Source organism: Agelaius phoeniceus, chromosome 1 (assembly GCF_051311805.1).
Source record: "Agelaius phoeniceus isolate bAgePho1 chromosome 1, bAgePho1.hap1, whole genome shotgun sequence".
NCBI classification, from domain to species: domain Eukaryota; kingdom Metazoa; phylum Chordata; class Aves; order Passeriformes; family Icteridae; genus Agelaius; species Agelaius phoeniceus.
The window spans coordinates 16,826,585-16,846,589 of NC_135265.1; the positions used below are offsets into that span (position 1 = coordinate 16,826,585).

Genomic DNA, 20,005 nt, shown 5'->3' on the forward strand with positions numbered 1-20,005 from the left:
TTAAATTTATTTACAATTTTAAATGTTGTATACACCTCAATTTACATACTAGGGAACTTGGTATTACATTTTATAGCAATTTACAGTAAATAAGAAGAAAACCAATGTGCATAATTAAAATTAACCTTTATTACTCCAAAACCAGATGTCAAATATGCAGTATACTTCTGTTTCTATTGGCATATTTCCAAAATACATGTACAACTGTAACTAGTCAGCCTAGACATTTCCTATACCGTTTTATAATATTTGGAAGTTCTCCCACGCTGAGCAGGATGCCACTATAGTAAGTTGACAAAAAGAGGCAAAAAAGAAAGTTGATCTTCCTTTGAAAGGGGAATAAAAAAAGCATGTGCTTTTACTAAAAAAACAAGGTTATAATCAAGCATTACACTCAGAAAATTCTAAAATACTATGTTACTTCTAGTTTTAGGTGTAGCTACCAGTTTCCATTCACATTTCTTGGCACCAGCCCAACTATTTTAATGTCCAAATATGGTAACCCTCAACATTAACATGCTAATACATGCCCTCTCTGCAACAGAAGCTTGTAATCCCACAAACTACAACTGATTGTGCAGAAGGATTATGATCAAGATGTGTTATTCCTAAAATCCAGTTCCATGAGATCAGAGGAATACTCGTATATAATTGCTAGCCATCACTTCCACTTGATTGGAAACCAGTCTTGTTTTCAAAACTTTTTTTGTATTTTCTTAGAATTTCCCAAGGTTTCTGTAAGGGTTGAAAGAAAAGGTTTTATTTCCCTACTTCTACCATAGAACAGAACTAGAAATGTTATTTGAAACAACACATGCTTCAAACATTTTCTGAATTACTTTTCCGTGAGTGACGTTGTCCTCTTCGAAGAGATTATCTGTTGGATTATCAAACACCATACATAGTATTAATAGAAACTAGTTCTGTAGAATTTCCAGCAGTGTAAAAGCACTGTCATCAAAGCACTGTCATCTGTCTACTGCAGTAATAAAAATTTTAAGAAACTTGTCAGCAGCACATCAGAGGTCACAGGTATTTCTCTTATCCCTGCTATACTTTCACCCAAAACATGGTCCAAAGAGGCTTAGACACATTTAGCCTGTTGTTTTTGCAATTTCTCTCCCAGCCATACATATGTGTATTTTAACCCCAAGAGTACTGGAAACATGACCACTAACATTTTTGTCTAGCACGGTGCTCCCAACCATGTAGCTTGTTCATTCTTTGAGATGTTTTGTTACATTTCTAAATAAGAAGTCTTTAATAGTGGTCTCTAACCTCAAACAGAGTATGAGCAATAGCTACACAACATACTATTGCTTTACATCTCAGTCTGTCACTCACCATAACATCCCAGCGCACACATTGTGAGGTATCACTTCAAACACACATGTAGCAGCACGGCCCAGGAAGCTGTGCCAACACACACCAGTGGATCTGCATGTTTTTCTGCTCAGCTTCAACACATTTGATTGAATCAAAATGCTGAATTCAACCCTGAGATTTATCCTTCTGAATAACTTCTTGTGCGAAGAGTATAAGGAGCAGAGGATGAGGAACTTGCTTTATTTTGTGTCTTATTCTGATGAGACACAACAAATAGATGGGTAACAGAAGCTCACAAGAGACAGACTAATATTAAAGTGACACTAATGCCATACACACATCAGGAAGAGAAAAAAAGGCTATGCTGCGTAAGACTACTGCATTGCTAGATGTACATTCTTCAAATTATCAGTTACATATCCCAGAAGTTATCATCTTACTTCTAGTTTTTTTCCCTCTAGAACCATTTGGATTTCTTTGGCATCCAAAGTCTCATATTTCAATAAAGCTTCTGCTAAATTCTTGTGTTCTTTTGCATGAGTCTTCAGGATGTTCTTCGCTCGCTCATAGGAGTCCTAATTTGAAGAACACATAGAAGGAGATTTTAAGACTTTACAACAAAACCAACAGCAAGATCCCACTTTAAAAATTGTTTCCAGGTAAATACAGCTTGAGACAAACATTTAAACTTGTGCCTTACATTTCAAAGCTAGCATGGCTCCCGATTCACAAAGCTTTAAAATACAGCCAGCATAATTAATGAAAAGCAACCAAACACTTCATGCCACCTGTGCATTTTGCACAAGTAGGGCTAAAAACAAAGTCCTGAGATAAACCTTAGTATTGTTACATATGACTTAGAAAAGACTTACTGAAAAATTTCCTGATTTTTATAACAATTTTTTTTGCACTATGAGCAAAGCTACAGCATTCACAGATTTCTTCCTCAAAGACAAGCATTTTTAAATATTTATAAAACTCAAAACACTATGTAGTTTTAGAAAGCTGAAAGCTACCAGCTGCACTAAGTCACCAGTTGCTGCAAGTGGATGTGCACTGCCAGCATTACCAGCTTCAACTTTTAGTTCTACCCTGGTAGTTCTCACAAGGCCAAATCAGTTCAAAAACAACTACAGGAAAAGTGTTACTCATTTAAATGTTACAAGTAATCCTCCTGCCTGTACCAAACTAAGTCAGTTTACCAGAACAGTGATCAGGAAGTCCAGTGATTATCAAATGTTACAAATTTCCCCAAGCATCTGACACTGATCAGTGTGAGGAACAGGACACTGGAGGCAACATTCTGATCTGATATGGCCATTCCTGTGATTTTATACAAAATTACTTCTCTTGGGAGTTATGAAATGTGAAAGTAACATAAAACATCCACATCTGTTCTAAAACAATTTGTAGCCATACTTTCTCTGTGAATTGAATAGGAAAAATACAAATCCTGACCAAACAGAAGTGTTAAAGAGTATATTAAAGAGCCCAACACCACCAACTTGATTTACACTACTTGTGCATGACAATCACCAACAAGTTTTGATACGTAGAGATTCAAAATTGCAGCTACATTAAATACTTGGGAATACTTCCATCCACTGGTGTATTTTCACCAGTATACATGACTTAAATGAAGTAATCAATCAAGCAGGTGTTCAATTGATCTCAGAATATGAGAGTGGAGGGGGAGAGGCTCTTACCCGTAGAAGTGTCCTCACTTCCTGTTCAATTGCAGACTGGGTTTCCGGGCTGACTTTCCCCGGATCAGTGTAGGTCATAACACCCAGCTAAACAACAACAAAAATATCTTTATCTTGCTACTGTTGCAGTCATACACATAAGACTCTCTAGGAGTTTCAGCACCTACTGCTTCTGCATGCAAACAAAATCATGAGTCAAATGCCTGCTGTAGCGCTCTAAGCAGAAGCAAAACAAGCCTATCCATCAACTGTGTAGTTACTGCAGAATTGTGTTTCAATAGGTCACAGTACAGATCCTAATTAGGTGCTTTCTTACTTAAAAACCAAAACAAAATGCCTAGACTACTAATACTTGATAAACAATCAACATGACTAAAGAAGCTTCTTAAGTCCAGAAAACTCACTTTTGTTACCTCCTTTGCCCTCCCAGACTCAGAATTATCTTCAATTCCAAAATGTCTGGCTTTAGAATAACTATTTCCTGAAGATATTTGAGATTTTCAAGGCAATTCTGAAGTGAAAATCCTGCGAGGTAATTTTTTTAACTGTCATACACAGGATTTCTAGTTGAGCTCTCTATATCAGACCAGGTCATAAGGCTTACTCTTTTTGTGATAACTACTTACCCTAATCTCAAAGATCAGTGACAGACAAATAGGCTTTAGCTAGAGAACAGAACTTGGTTTTACTCCATATAAATATTAAAGGATTGATGATACTACCTTCTCACTCATTCCAAATCGAGTCACCATCAGTCTTGCAATTTTGGTAGCATTGTCAAAATCACTGGAAGCACCTGAGAGCAAACAGATCCAAGTTACATTACTGAAACCACATTAAACATGCCAGCCCACACCCTTGATCAAAAACTCTTTTAACTACCAATTAGCTGACCTGTTGTGATGTGATCACTTCCAAATATGAGCTCTTCTGCTACTCTTCCTCCCATACAGACATCCATCTGTGCAAGCAACTGGGATCTAGTTTCACTCCATCTGTCATTTTCTGGGAGCAAAGATACCTGTAAGGTACAGAACTGTGGTCAGCTACCAAAAACTGAAGAAGTACTGAAGTAATCTCAAAAATATTCTTGTTTATATCTGAAGCAGATAAAGATTTTATGTAACACTCTGCATGCTCTGGCATGCCTCTGGTATATGCATTCATCAGGACTGCTTGGAGGTGCTCAGTGGAACGACTGGAACAGCCTCCTCAGACCCTGAGCACCCCATCAATGTGAGCAACTACTGCCAGAAGAAACAGAACAAATCAACTTGCCCAGAGGATTCAGACCAGTGGTTTTCATTAACTGAACACATTAACTTGAAAAAGTTCAACAGGAAGAGACATAATAGAAATATTTTTCTGTTCAAATGCTTGGTAGATACAGGCAAAAAAGAAAAACTTATGGATATCTATGCAAAAAAACAAGGCAGGTAACCAATGAAGCTTAAAAAAGCCAAACTGGACAAAGAACAACCTGATAAAGGATTCTGTTTTAAAAGTACAGTTGAGCTTCTACCTACCAGTCCTTTAGGTGTTCTTCAAAATTTTGCTGTTGGGTGCTATTTCAACTGCAGCAAAATGAAACTTACTTATATTCCTATTGCCTTGTACATGTGAACTGTTATACCAGTGCCCAATAATTTATTAAAAAATGAAGAAAGAAAGCTTTTTATCACACAGAAAGGATGACCTTGGGTTTTCCCAAGAGACTGCTCATAACTGAGTATTTCAAAAGACTACAATATTCATTAACATAATCACAGCACATAGCATCGTTACAAATTCTTCTATACCACCAAACCAACATAAAAATAAAACTAAATAAAGAAGTATTAATAAACTAAACAAAAGTTAAAAATACTAAAAAATGGATGAAGAAACACTCACATGTCCCAGTGTTGTTCCTCGTGTCATGATTGTGGCCTTGTTGATCGGCATGGCATCCTTGGTGTAATAGGCAATGATAGCATGTCCAGACTCATGGTAAGCTGTGATGGTTTTGTTCTTCTCATCAATTTCTACACTTCTACGCTCAGGTCCTTAAACAGAGGAACATTAAATACACCTTTTTGTACAGCTGGCCACTGCAATCCACACCCTACATAAACTCAAACAGGGCACAAAGCAGCCAAGGAACAGCAAGTGATCAAAGGGAACCAATACTTAAGTGCAAAATGTTTACGAGTCAGATTTCAATGTCTAAAACAATGGACCCAAACATATTCTACAGACAAGCTGCTTTTAAAGTAGAAGATTTAAAATGCAGTCTAAGTATCTGAGAAAACTCCATTTCCTCTCTCAAGCATGAATACACCAGATTTATAGTGGTTATGTCTAAGATGTTTAAGATTTGTGCTACCACATGAGAAGTTAAACAGACGCTCCAGATTTCTGGTCATCCGTAAGGGAAGGATAAGAAATCAAGCCTGTGTCTCCCTCCAGGCTGAAGTAGGACATGCAGCATTTTTAATTTTAAAAATGGTATGAAATTTTAAAGAATGTATTCTACATTAAATTTTACATACTACTCTCTGGTCTCAGAAGGTTCTATTCAGAAATAACTAATAGGAAACTTTATTTGTTAAAAAAAAATACAAACAAAGAAATCCCCCCCAACCCCACTATAAAAAAAACCAAACCAAACAACAAACAAAAAAAACACCAAAAAAAAAAAAGCCACAGTGCAACAATCTGAAAACAACACCATAAATACTTCTCCATTCCCCTGTAAAAGTCCTTATCATGTAAGAAAATTGTAATATACATTAATGAATTGTAATATACATTAATGTCTTTTGTATAAAATCCTACCCATTAGAATTTTGTCCTTTGAGAATTCTAGTTCTTTCATGGTTACCATATCTTTTCCATCAACAGCTGCCTTTAAGGCAGCTTGATTTACAAGATTTTCAAGCTCTGCTCCAGAAAATCCTACTGTGCCTCGTGCAATTATTTCCGGATCAACAGCTGTAGGGGAAGAAAAAAAACCAAAGCAAAACCATTGTGTTTATTAGAGTCCATATTGCTCCTGAAACTTTAAGCAAGAATCATATTCTATTAAAAAATGATGCATTAAACAAACAAAAATAATAAACAAACTAATCAGTTTTAAAAGAAATTAAGCTTAATTCTCAAGACACTATGAACTCTTAAGGATCACAGAGAACACGACATAGGAGACAATTTTTGTGTTCTTTATTGATGCAGTAAAGCCACAATTGCTAATGGAACAAAGGACTAAGCTGAGGGGGCAGATCCAGGATAAAATCTGTTACATAAAAAGAGACTACAGTAAAATATTTACTTACATGGGTCATACTTGATTTTATTAAGGTACCACTTCAGAATTTCCGTGCGACCTCTTACATCAGGCTTGGGAACAGTAACTTGCATATCAAAGCGACCAGGACGTATTAGAGCACTAAGGGAAATGACAATTTAGTACATTGACTCAAAAATACTGCAGGAAACTTACCAATGTATATCAAGGAACAAAAATCCATTGCTGGTTCTAAAGATATCTACACATATGAAAAGAACATGTTTTTCTTATCTGCTTGTAAAAAGACAGATTAAAGGTATTTATTGACAACTAATTTTAAAGGGTTTTTTTGCATTTGAAAATTTTGTGTTCCGAACAAGGAATGCAGCTTATCAATTTAGCTGAAAAACTTGCAGAAATTTCAAATGTTTAGAAACATATTAATTATTTCTCCATATTTAACTCTGCAACCTATTAAATGCCAAAAACCAGTCAATACACATCCTTTTTAAGAGGGAGAACTCCAGCTATGACAGTGCAATACTTGAAGATTTTCACAAGCAACTTTGGTTTTGTTGCAGGCGTTTTTTACTATATGGTCTGTAAAACAAGCAATGAATTATACTCACTTGTCTAATGCTTCAGGGAAGTTTGTGGCACCAATAATAACAACACCTTCATTTGGTTTAAAGCTGTGTGGAAAACAAAGTGTGATTTATTTTTTTTCTGGACACAGAATTTACAATTTTGTCAGTAACTATTGTTACTGACCTTACTGGCCAGTCAAAAACATGCTTTCACACTAAAACATGTGATCTAAGAATGACCATGTTAAACTCAGCAACTGGTTAAAAACATGGTCTAATCTCTGTGTTGAGCTTCTACCTTTAGATATATAACCAGGCTAAAAAACTTAGAAATTATTTTAAATAAACTGCAGCTGTTGTGCAAATACAACTCAAAAGCTTCTATATTCTTTACAGTAAGTCCATTAATGCTACTGTTGGCAGTACTAGAAAATAGCCATAAAAGCATATTAAATATATATCCTTAAAAGCATTCCAAAAAATTACACAAAACTTCAAAGCTGACAAGAGGAAAAAGTTCACCCACATACCAAAAATACCAGTCAGTCAAGCACCTTTTGTGCCCTCAGAATTCATATATTTACCCATCCATTTCAGCAAGGAGTTGATTAATGGTCTGTCTTGAATAGGGGTGCATTGGAGATTCAATTCTCTTCCCACCAACAGAGTCCAATTCATCAATGAAAATAACACAAGGTGCATTTGCTTTTGCTTCCCCTGACAAAAGGAAAATAGCAGAAGGAACCTTGAACCACACAAAGGAACAGACAGTCTATCAGGTAGTTCAGGATTCTACTGTTTCTGTTATTCCTGGATTACAGAGTGTTCTATTAGACATCACAAAAACTGTCTTGCTTTTAGTCTTAAAAAAAGGAAAGAGAATCTTCACTCTCTTTATCTTGCAATTTCAAAAATATATTTCCTTATCAGCTTATTCTTATCAGGCTACAAGAAATCACTAGTAAAATAAACTATGAAATTGTCCTATTTTGTATGAACTTCTTACAAGAGTTTATTTTATAGGCTTAGGTAGAGAATATTTGCCTATTAAATAAAAACAATATAAAACTTGATGGTCTCAACACTAAATTACTTTAATAGAACTTCTTGTTATTTTACAATGAAGGGCTCACACTCAAGTTTACAGGTATTAAAACACAAAATAAAAATGCTGTAATAAGCATGAAGACCATCAATTGGTACATGCATACCAGGATGCAATTCATTTTACCCCCCAGACATATCTGTAACATTAATATTACCAGTCAGGTGTCCACACTTCTGTAGTCAACAGAAGGAAATGCATTTTTAAGGTACTACGTGTACTATATTTTGCACCCCATCCATGTAAATTCACATTTTTTCTACAAATGCAAATTACTTTGTAAATTGTATGTATTTGACCCTATCAATCTTCCATTTAAGAGGGAAGCTGGATTTTCTTTTCCCCAATAATATTTTCACACTTAAAACAGGAAGTCTTTTCTGTGAAAGCTATAAATCTAAACATTAGTTTTGAAAGTTTTGTTATCCTGCCGATGGGTCTGTGAAAGGAAATGTCAGCTTATTTCCATGCCACGATGCCATAAAGCTTTAATTCAGAGTAAAAAAAACTAAATATGGAGGCAGTAATTGAGAAGGTTAACTCAATTTTTTCATCTTACATTTACAATTAAAATTTACTAGAATTTATATATGACTAAGTAAATTACAATTTCAAATATTCAATTTAGTGTATAGAACATTATATTTCTAATTAAATTACTACTTCTCTCTGGGACCATTGTAAAATCAGTTATAAGTTTAGCTATCATTTCATGTGATGGGTAGGAAGAAGTTACAGTTAACTGATGCTCACAGAATTGGGACATTTACCTACACAATTAAAGCTTTATTTGTCTCATACATGACTACTTTCCAGTAACCAGAATTGTAACTAATCAAGCCATTTAAACAACACTGAATAATTATTAATCTTACATGTGAAAAGATTTCAAACCCAGGAATATTTAACTTACTGAAGAGGCTCCGGATGCGACTGGCTCCCACCCCAACAAACATCTCATCAAACTCGGAGCCGGACGCGTAATAGAATGGAACATCGGCTTCCCCCGCCACAGCCCGCGCAAGGAGTGTCTTGCCAGTACCAGGTGGTCCAACTAACAAAATGCCTAAAGACAAACAAAAAACCCAACAAAACCACCACACCCACACAGTCTTCTTATATGAGTAGTTTCTTCCATGCATTAGAGGAAATAATGTACACTTGGCTCCCAAAAGGTGTTAAGATCCCATTTCAGGTAGTGCTCATTACTGCCAGTCTGAAGGAGCTTCCTTGAACAGATCTAGATACAATTTGATCCATTATTTAAACAACAACAAGGACTTGTAAGACCATCAAAACAGAAGCCTGAAATATTCTGCAGATTTAATGTTGAGTTTAGCAGCTGAATCCCTAATAGTGTTTGCTTCAGACTGATATTTTCCTGGCTGTTTCTGTGGATTTTTTTTTTTATTAAATCCTTCCAAGTAACTGTCTTTAAACAGTGTAGAGCACTAACAGGAAACAGATTTCTCAGATCTATGCATTTTGGATTTATGCAGATTTCCACTATGATCTTAATCATCCTTTTACATAAAAACATTGGTTTCTGAACTATCTAAAGCAGTTAGGCACTAAAGGTGCTAAAAGCCATAAGAAAGAAATAAAGGCCTTTTAAGAGTTCAGTTAATAAACCCTCCTGCTTTACAGGACAAAATACCACTGTTTATTAGTTCAATAACTGAATAAGGCACAGTAAATTTTGTCTAACCTCAAAATTTAGTTTGCATAATACATGAAGAAATAGTAAGAAACTAGGCTGTAAAGTAGTCACTCAGTACAGAACATGCCTCACAGCTATGGCTACATAGGTTTTTAACTTCTGCTGAGCAATTATTCTTACCTTTTGGAAGTTTACCTCCTAATACAGTAAATTTGTGGGGGTTTTTCAGAAATTCCACTACTTCTTGCAATTCCTGCTTAGCTTCTTCAACCTATACATGAAAAACATGCCATAAAATAAGCATTTATAAAACACTGCATGTTTTTCTATGTAAGTTTTCTATTAGAGATTAAGTCCCTAATTGTGTATTGAAAAAAAATACAAACAGAAAAAGATTAAAGTGTACCACAGAATTTGTGTGGATACCAATATTTAATTCAACCTATCCTAAAACTGTTTGCAGGACTAAGTAAACATTAAACTCAGTAACACTGAAGGAACAACCAAACAGTTCAAGACCAGGTATGACCAAAGAAATAAACACAAAATCAAAAATTCCAAATCAAAATATTAGTCTTTTTAATTAAAAAGAGACTAATTCTATCTATTTGTCCAAGGGGAAGGAAAGAGGGAGGTCCTCATTTTGCCACTAATAGTCAAAGAACAATTGAACAGAAAAAACAGAGGTACCCTATCAGCAGTGACATGCCCACTTCTTTCTGGGAATCTCCCTATCTCCTGTCCCAATAACACTGCCTGAAAGAGATGGTACTAAGAGACAAACGACCAAATGGCATTATCATCTTCATATGCCAATTAACTTCTGCAAAAGGTAGATTAATATTGATATTTATGGCCTGCCATTTCCTATTAGAGTCTTTAAAAATGTTATTCAACAAGTAGAGTGCACCTTTTATGAGGTATTGAATTCCACAAAAACAAAGTAGAAAAAAGTGGTTAAAACAAAGTTAAAAAAGAGTGGTTCCTTCACCTTGGAGTGGTCAATGCATATAAAGCTTCACTTCCTACAAAGAAATTTCTTGAACAGACTAAGACATTCATAATGATTAGCTAACATCAGACTCACAAAGATTACTTAAAACAAGAACTTGCACACATTTTACTTTTGCTCTTACCCCTTTAACATGTTCGAAGGTGACATTTTTCAGCTGGATTGGATCAACTGCTGCATCAAAGATACTTGATGTTCGAAAGCGTACTAAGAGCAAACAGCAGATGACGAACAACAAATTTACACACAAAATCATTTCATTGCAAGACTGAGTGCTGCACCTGAACACATGCCAGTAAGACACTGACCTTACACCTGCCCTTTTGACAGGGAATGTGTTCATTTACAACTGTCCAGCAGGAATAAGATTTATGTTTCAAAAAAATCTTTTAAAATATTTGCAATTAATTCAGTGATATGCTTGTTAGTCACGTGTAGTACAGAAAGCTCCTCATCCAGAAGCATGTACACAAAGCCAGAACTTCTCCCTCAGTGTTTCTATACATATCCTAACTTTCTTGAGACTCAGGTGATAACTAAACATCAAGTTGAACATCTCCAATTACGTTAGCTCAGCCTTTTGATTGTTCCACTATTTCCAAGAGGTTTCACAAGATGGCAATTTAGCCACACAAGTTCCTGGTTGCTATAAACTAGGCTGTGATTACAGATTGAAAATTCAAACTATCTTGCTTACAGCTGATCTAGGTAACACATAATCTAAACTGAAAGTCAAATACCTAACTGGTGACCAGTCTGACTTCTCTGGTTCCATGTTACTACTTCACCAAAAGAAACACAGTAATTATACTGACACAGAACATTTTTGTTTTCATAAACGTTTTGTTGCACTGTCATCTGAAAGGCTGTAGCCAGAAGCAGTAAATAACTCTTAGGATAACTTTTCAGTGTACTAATAAAAACCAATCACAATGCCAAAACATATTTAATTTATGCTAAAACTGTTGGAAGAAACAACACAAGTGAAACAGTGTGAAAAAAAACATTAACTAACCAGCATCAGAAAAGGAACCTTTCCCAGGTAAAAATGATGAATATATAGCAAGATAAAAACAAAGAACGAAGAGAAAGAAAGAAAGCAAACGTGATCTTCTTAAGGAATCTGTAAAAGAAAATAAAAACATATTTAACATGGGCTAAAATAAACTACTTTCTAATTGCAAAGACAAGATATGTGAATTAAAACAACTTACCAAGTGTTTTTTGCAGGAATACCTGTGCTTTCAAAAAGCCTTCTGCAAAACCAGTTTTAAAAGCATCCTGGTGTGCCTCTGGGATGTTTTTTGTTTTCATTAGTGTGTCTAAGTTTTCAACATCAATTCGTCGCTTTCTCAGGATAAAACCCTGCAATGTTTTCCAAAGCAGTGTTAGTATACACCAAGTTTTCATAAACAATTAACTTACCAGCTGGCCAACATGGGTGATAGGAAAAAAATAAAATTTCAACGGCATATAATTCATGTGCTACTGGGTTAGTTAGAGGGTACAGGCCAGTAGCTCAAGTGTGAATCCCCATAGTTTGAGCACAGGCATTCCCATTTTTGCTGAGCCCTCCTGGATCCCAGTTCCAAACTGAAAACATACCCTAAGACAGATCTGTACACAGCCAGCTTTGTTCACTGCATTCAGTGGGACTTATTAGCTTAAGCTTCTTGCTTTATTTCCAATTGCAAAATATCTTTGCAAGTATCACTTTGATGGAGCTTAAGCAAATACATCTTATATGCCCTGTCAAATTTCAGAGCAGCACTGCATGGAGGTAGCTCTGGTTTTATCTTTATCCACACTACACCTAGTCCCCAGATGAAATAAACCACATATGCCTAGAAGAAGGGAAGAGTTCAAAGATAGTTTACACACAGAGTTAAATGAAAAGCCTTAGTTAGCCTGACTTCTGTACAATCAGCAATTAGAAGCAAAACGTACCCAGGTTAACTTGATTTTGTTACTGCTTTGGATAATTATCTGCTGACTTGAAAACACACATTCTTGTATGTTAAACTAGCTGTATTTCTGCTCAAAGAAATAATTCCTTTGACTTGAAACTATTTTTAGTTTATATTCTGTTTTAGAAACAGAAAATAAAGAATTTAATTTCTAGAGTTAAAACCATAGTTATATGCTGAAACTGATCTCCTAAAAATTCAAATAATTGGTGATATATGGAACAAATATATGCATTAATAAGAAAAAACAATACACTGCCATTAGCTCAAGTTTTAGAATTAGGAATTATTTTCATGCTAGTGAAAGAAAACACCCCTGGTAAATTTTGATGGTTTAGTCAAGAGAAAGAGGTGGTTTGAGTAAGCCCAAAACAACTTAATGTTACTTATATTTACCTTCAAAATTGAAGAAAGTGAACTTTTTGTTTCTGTGAATTGATCAGATGTTGACTGCAGACGTCTTGATCTTGATCTCAGAGTCTTAAAGTTCCGTGTCTGTATGTAAACTTTATGTAGTAAGAATAAACAGAAGTTAAAACCTAATCATTATTACCACTACCAAAAAAAAAAAGTCTTAAGAAATTTCTGAAACTATTATATGAAAGAATATGGAATATAATCTTCCCAACATATCCACTGTACTGTAAATGGATAGTTATGTAATCACAAACTCTATTTGTCATCTGACCTGGCCAGTAAACTTCTATTTCACATAAATTTTCAAGTTAAAATAATCTGGGTTCATGTTGTAAATTATAGCTAATTGGCCAACTCAGGGAAGAGGAGACATTCAGACAGTTAAATCCAGGCAGGCTGACAAAAATGAAACATTCAGAAGCAAATGCAGAAGGATGGGAATAATGCTTTGTGAGCTCTGCTGGTAAAATGCCCTGAGGAGAACTGGAATGGTTTCAGTGTACTGTTAACTTCCTTAGTGACAAAAGAAACGAGACCCTTTAATCACAGTGAGCTAATGACACTCTAAGTTCTCTCCTACCACATCAGAAACCTTGTGAGGGACATTTTACCACAAGTGAACGTTTTCCTTCTTTTACTACTACATTTTAAAATAAACAGCAACACCAGTCAATTAGACTGGTTTCACTAAGTTATTTGTTGTTCTAGAACAGCACCAGATAAAAAGAACTTCTGCAGCTGACCCTTGAGTCCTGCTCAAAAAAGGTCTAACATTTGATCAGATAGTGCTGGACCTTGTCCAGCTCAGTTTTGAAAATCCCCAAGGATTAAGATAACCAAACTTCTCCACATGATCTGTTTCAGAACTTAACCATTCTCAATGTGAAAATTTTCAAACAGGTTTTATTTCATTTGCTTTTACTTGGGATTGTTGCCTCTTCTTTGAGGTGTATATGAGAAGGGTAACTGATATGGCTCCAACAGCAATTGGATCACTCCTTGCCTTTTATTCTGCTAACTAAAACCTCAGATCCTTCAGCTTCCCCCCTGTATAAAATGCTTAAAAATCTGCCCCCTTCCTTGTGACTCATTACTGGGCTCCATACTGTCAGCATTTCTCTTTGCCACAGGATACAAACATAGATATACCTACAGATGGCATCAGAAAAACTGAATTTAGACAATACCTGAACTTCCTGAACTGTTTATTATGTTTTCACTAATGCCACCAGTCACCAAACCCCTCAGAAAATTCAACTGGATGAGTACTGAATTCAACATATTTATTGATTCAAAAATAGTCAATTCATCTGTGGTCTTTTGAGATTACAATCCACAAATACTGACATCTTGGAACAACATGGTGATTACTAAATTCTGGAAATACACTACTCAAGTGCAAAAAATAACTTCATGATTTAAAGTGTTAATATTGACCTAAGTTTCTCCTGGAAGCTTACTGGTATTTCCTGAGTGATGCCTCTACAATAAATCCAAAAATACTTTTCCAGAACAGACAAATGCTGTAGAGATTAAAACCAGTGTAGTTTAATGCTTTATACCTGGCCAACACCGAACATCTGAACAGAAATTTTGGAGGGGATGAGGATGTTGTCCGTACAAACAAGATGAGCGTAAAGCACTGAAAACATCCACAAAACCTGCAAAAAGATACAACAAAGTGTAAATACACCCTGTCTTAAATAGCAACTTAACATTACTTCTTGCACAGTTTGCTTTTTAGTTTTTAAAATATTAATTCTATTTTACTATAGTACTCCGGGCATCTTTAATTAAACAAATTACCAGAACATCTATCAAAGCTTTGAAGCATTTCCAAGTATTTATATGCTTTCAGGCAATTGTCAGTGAGCTAATTTTTTTTTTGTATCTCACAACACAATGCAATTTAAAATCTTTTCTCTAACAGCAGCTCTGCAATATTATTCCTTACACTCCTTCTTTCTAATGCAGTACTATATAGACAGTATCTCAAATGCCAGCTATATACTTCTTTTTCTAATAGACTTTTAAGCATCTGCGATGGTATTCCTTCATTTTAGACTAATTCCAACAAAACACCTTCACCTGCAAGGAACTACTCTTGTTTATTTCAGCAATGAAATACTCTACATGGAGTATTAACAGCTTGCTACCTTGAATTCCTTTCTAATTAGTATCTTTGTGTCACATTCCTTTAAGTAAAAAATTGATAAAAATGTAATCTAGGGATGTCTATGACATAAGTAGATTAGCAAAATCTAATGTCTTGATGAAATAAACTGGTGGTATATTCACAGCTCAGGCTCATCAATAAGAGATAGAGCTGAGTTCAGAAAAGTTTAACAGCAACCAAACTCAAATCCAAAGAAACAATTAGTTCAATTTTCTAAATTTCTCAAGTTTACAGAGACAAGCTGTATACAGGAAAGAATCCATTAACACTCTTTATTAAATACATTTAACTACAAATTATCTACAGCACAAGAGATTAAACTGAAGAATAACTGTATTCATCTTTGTAATTTAACTCTCACAAACACTTCACTCAAACATACCATGCTTATTTTCAAAGAAGGACTGAGCAGAGACATATGACGTGTGCCACCGCGAGGAGACTTTGCTTTCTGTACAGTAGCCAGGAAGCAGCCTGTTCACCAACTCTCTGAACTGGTTAGCTTTCAAATCAGACAATCCCAGATCTCTTAAATTTTTAAATACAGACTGAAAAATAGAAATAAATGTTAAAGATTTACAGAAGGTTACCCTAGAGAAAAAATTTCCCAGTAGCCCCAGAAGAAAATACAGACTGAAAAAAAAGAAACCAACCAAACCAAAAAACCCCACAAAGACCCAACAATGGAATCACTACACAGTGGTGAGCAGTAGAACCCATGAAGATTTCCACAGTTCTGCAGTTACTGAGAAATTCCATGGTTTTCCTCCCAAAAAAGTGCTTAGTTACAAACCTCATAAGAAGTGAGTTGAAAGAGAAGTGGCAATATCTAATACTACTTGGCACTGTTTTAATTTTCAACGTCTAAAGCAAGAAATACCCAATGATAATGAAAGATATTTTAACAGAAAAATAAAACCAAACATGAAACCATGCCACTTAATCTCTCAAAAACCTTCAACATGTCTTAAGTTACAGTCCCCATTTCCTCACAAGCAATAATGACACAGACTTTGCTAGAACTCAGAATAAAAAGGTAATATAGGGTTTATTAACAGAAAACTTATTGCTACTTTACAGAAAGAACTATTAAACTGGAAATGAAAACAAATCCCTTCCTCATTTGCAAAGTATTACTGAGACAAGTACCAGCTCTTTTTTAAAATGAAATACTGTAATTTTGTAGAATCCTTACTAGCAAAACACTGACTGCAGTTCTGCCAAAAGGATACATTCTACATGTTAACATCCTGTTTTGTTTAGTCATATTACATTATTTTATAGACCAGTCAAATATTACATTCAATTAAACTCATATTATTCAGATTTAATATCAGTTAAACCATCGCTTTTTCAAAAGGTTTTTTGTACCTCACTCTTCTGAGGATCATGCTCTGGGGAGGTGTCCCTCTGGACAGGCTGTATGGATGCTTTGCTGGCAGAAGTTGTGGAGTTTTTTGGTGAATGAAAGGCATTGATAAGGTGACTCAGAGGAACAGTAGCCTGGAAAAAAATAGATAAGGACTTAAACTTGTTTAAACTATTTAAATATACTTCTGTTCCAAATTCTAACTTATAACAGCATATCTTGTACACTGCCTTTTAAATGAGGACCTAATTATAAACCACATTATCTTCAACACCACAGTGTTAGCTGATACCTCTTTTTAAAGAGAAAAAAAGAGAAAGTTTAAGCATGTATGACAGATTAGAAACTTGTATTTTCATCTCTAAAGCAATACTTTTATAACTTGAATTAACTGTACTTTTGCTTGCATTATTATTAGCCATTCCCAAATGTTGCCTTTATGTTTTCTTCCTTAGGATCACACTTTCAGCTTAAGGATCAAAATGAAATCCACAAAGCAGACAGTCAAATCTGCAGCTCGGCAGCATTCAGCCAACTCCACCTCAGGAATCAGTACAGAAGCCCAGGTGCACCAGTAGCAGGGCTCCTCCTCCTGACACGACTCCATCCCTTGTGAACATATGGGACAAACGACCCCAGCAGTTCCGAACCTCCTCAAAATCTGTACACGTCCCAAGAGCTGGGACACAACCCTGGCTACTGGAATGATCCCTAATTGCAATTCCTGACTGAAGCACAATTGGGATGTCTATGAACGTCCTCCTGCAAGGACTACCATCTCTGTGTTGAATAGACAGCAGATCAAAAGAGACAGTGCTGTGAGACATGAAAACTGTTTCATAACTAATTGTACAAAATTGTAATTAGACTCAGTTTGTGGCAAAACCATAAAGCCTCTAGAGGTCAAAGCCAGCATCCCAACCACTAACCAGACTTTCCATCTGCATTTCTCACTCTGGTGAAATGACACCTCCCTAGAAACATATAAACTCTTCCATTTCACTACTCTAATGAAAGCTTTAAACACATTCTCCACGTGTGGAGAGAAGAACCAAATCCTATAGTCTATCACACACTAATACAAAACTTAAAAATAAAACCGAAACCACTGTTTCAGATCAAAGTCCATGAAACTCACCAGTCCCATCAGACTCATTGCCTAATTAAAGGTGCCTTCCTGATTGTGTTTAGACTGATCTGTGTAACAAAATACAATGGTTTTCCCTCCACTAACTCTTCTAAGTCATTTCCTCTTGGCTTTCACAAGAACCCGTTAAAATTAACAGCATAGTTTAACTGTAGTAACACGTCAGCACCCCTTGCTTCTGCTACAAAAACAGACACTAAAAAGCGCCATGTAAGGTTATTTCGTCGTTTCAGGATGCTTTTACTATTTCCAAACTTTTACTGTACCCCTCTCTCTCTCCCCAATTTATGTATCTTTTTCCTCGTATGCGGACCGCACACCGCCCTAGCCCCCACCCGCTCCTCTCCCAGCTGCGGCCGCGCTGACGCCCAAAGCCCCGGGAACGTGGCAGGTAGGAACGCGGCTCCTCCCGTCGCTGCCCGCAGCCGCCGGGCCTTCCGAGCGCCTCCGCCCGGACACGGAGCGAGCCCCCGCCGGGAGCGGGCCCGGGGCAAGGCGAGCCGCGCACAGCACCGGGCCGGAGCGCCTCGCCAGCCGCTCACCTGGGGCTGCACGGTGGAGAAGGAAAACATCCTGCCGGCGGGGCCGGCGGCGGCCGCAGGCGCCTCTTCCGCCTCGCAGCCCAGCCGCAGGAACCCGCCCGCTGAGGCCGCCGGCGGGGAGGAGGCACCGCAGCTCCGCTCCGGGAAATGTCCGCCCCACGGCCGCGCCGACCGGGCCGAGCCGCCCCGGAAGCGGCGGCAGCAGCGCAAAGAGCTTCCGGGCCGCCACCGCTGCCCCGCGCAGCCGCCGCCTCGGGGCGGAGGCGGAAGAAGGGAGCGGGCGCAGCCGGTGCTGGGGTGCCCGGGCAGGGGGGCGGGCGGGGCCCCGCGGGGGACCCGCTCTCGGCCGGCGGCGGTGCAACTGCCAGAGGGTCCTGCCCCTGCTCGCTGTCATCGCCCCCGGGTGCTGTCCGGAACACGGGTCGTTAACCGGCGCGCAGCGAGATATTTCTAATTTGTATTCTAGTTTGCACAACGTAGGGACATAGGTGGTGACCCACGAAAGGCTGGCTTACCAATCATAAAACTTGACACTATACATTTTAACAACAACATCAACATTCCTTGCTTACAAATTACATAAGTATTTTGTTAATTAGACTTCAACCCCGTATTTGTTAGCTATAGAGCTCCCTTCTCATGCTAATCGGTGTGTAGGTGCAGTTCTTCCTTCCATTTGAGTCTGGGGTCCGTTTTGAGTAAGGTGGTCAGGGTCTCCCACTACCAGAATTACCCTTCCCCAGTTACTGCTCAGTCCTGACTTCAATCCTGGTGGCTCTTGTCCAGACAGCCCATTTGTCTTGGGATTATCTTTCCTTTTCCTTAAAACAAAATATTAGCTAAGTGTATGATGTTTCTAAAGCAATAGAGGATTGTGATTCGAGGTGGTGATTCGAGGTGATTCGAGACAGGGAGGTGATTCGAGACAGGGAGCACAGTTCCACCGAGGGAAAATCCTCTCCGACCAACCTAGTGGCCTTTTAGGATAGAGTAACTGTATCAGTGAATAAGGGAAGGGCAATGGATGCCATTTATCTGGACTTCTACAAAGCCGATTTTTGCGGGAGTTTATTAGCGTTTTCTTTCTTTCACCGGACCACAGCTCTTAACTGAAAGTGCTCCCCCACACCAACTTGCACTGCTCTGGATGAGCACTGCTGCCTCCCCCTGCCTTTGTGTATATACGTCTCTTCTGTTTTCCACTAGCACTCTCCTGATCAAAGTCACGTAACTCAGCTTGCTGATTTGGCAGAAACCTTACCTGACAACAGTAAAAAAATCTAAAAGGCAATAAACATTTATCTAGATCCACTCCATGAAGCAGCTTTCCACTTAGCTATACAATGGCTCACGCTGCCTCGAGGGAAGAGAGAGGTGTTGCCCTCTCTCCGTGAGCTCAGGCTGTTGTGGAGTACACGCTCCTGATGCACTACCATTGCTGGCATACCCTGATGTCTGCCTAGGGTGCCAGCACAAGAACCAACCCTTCTCTCAGCTGGATTTTTCCACTGGCATTGCAGCCTGTGAGACACACCCAAACTAATGTTGCAGAGTTAAATGACACACAGATAAGGAAAAATTGTATTTTAATACCAATACAAAAAGCTAATTTAAAACATGTTTTCTGCATTTGCTTATTAAATTGCAGGCATTGCTGGGATCTGTGGGATAGCATTTTGCCTTCATAAGTCACAAGCAAGGTCTCTCTGACTAGGTGTAAGTG

At 37.5% G+C, this 20,005-nt stretch overlaps 1 protein-coding gene across 1 annotated transcript; it reads right to left on the reverse strand.

Annotated features, from left to right (window-relative positions):
- Positions 1-107: 107 nt before the first annotated feature.
- On the reverse strand, positions 108-18,491 carry YME1L1 (YME1 like 1 ATPase). Its single transcript, XM_054627731.2, has 19 exons — positions 18,283-18,491; positions 16,596-16,727; positions 15,607-15,772; positions 14,611-14,709; positions 13,028-13,137; positions 11,879-12,029; positions 11,680-11,787; positions 10,789-10,871; positions 9,833-9,923; positions 8,906-9,058; positions 7,472-7,604; positions 6,930-6,992; positions 6,347-6,459; positions 5,850-6,005; positions 4,926-5,077; positions 3,927-4,053; positions 3,755-3,828; positions 3,033-3,119; positions 108-1,901 (listed from the first exon to the last, which is right to left on the reverse strand). Exons 1-19 carry the CDS (start codon positions 18,310-18,312, stop codon positions 1,758-1,760), a joined length of 2,172 nt encoding a protein of 723 aa, XP_054483706.2. The 5' UTR covers positions 18,313-18,491; the 3' UTR covers positions 108-1,757.
- Between the last annotated feature and the right edge of the window lie 1,514 nt (positions 18,492-20,005).

What these genes read in the sequence shown, in the direction of transcription:
- YME1L1 (XM_054627731.2), bottom strand. Translation starts at nt 18,312, where the DNA reads ATGTTTTCCTTCTCCACCGTGCAGCCCCAG. An exon ending in TTCCCTGAAGCATTAGACAA is followed by an intron (nt 6,460 to 6,929) that starts GTGAGTATAATT and finishes CATTTCCCTTAG; the next exon opens with TGCTCTAATACGTCCTGGTC. An exon ending in AAGTGATCACATCACAACAG is followed by an intron (nt 3,829 to 3,926) that starts GTCAGCTAATTG and finishes GTTTGCTCTCAG; the next exon opens with GTGCTTCCAGTGATTTTGAC.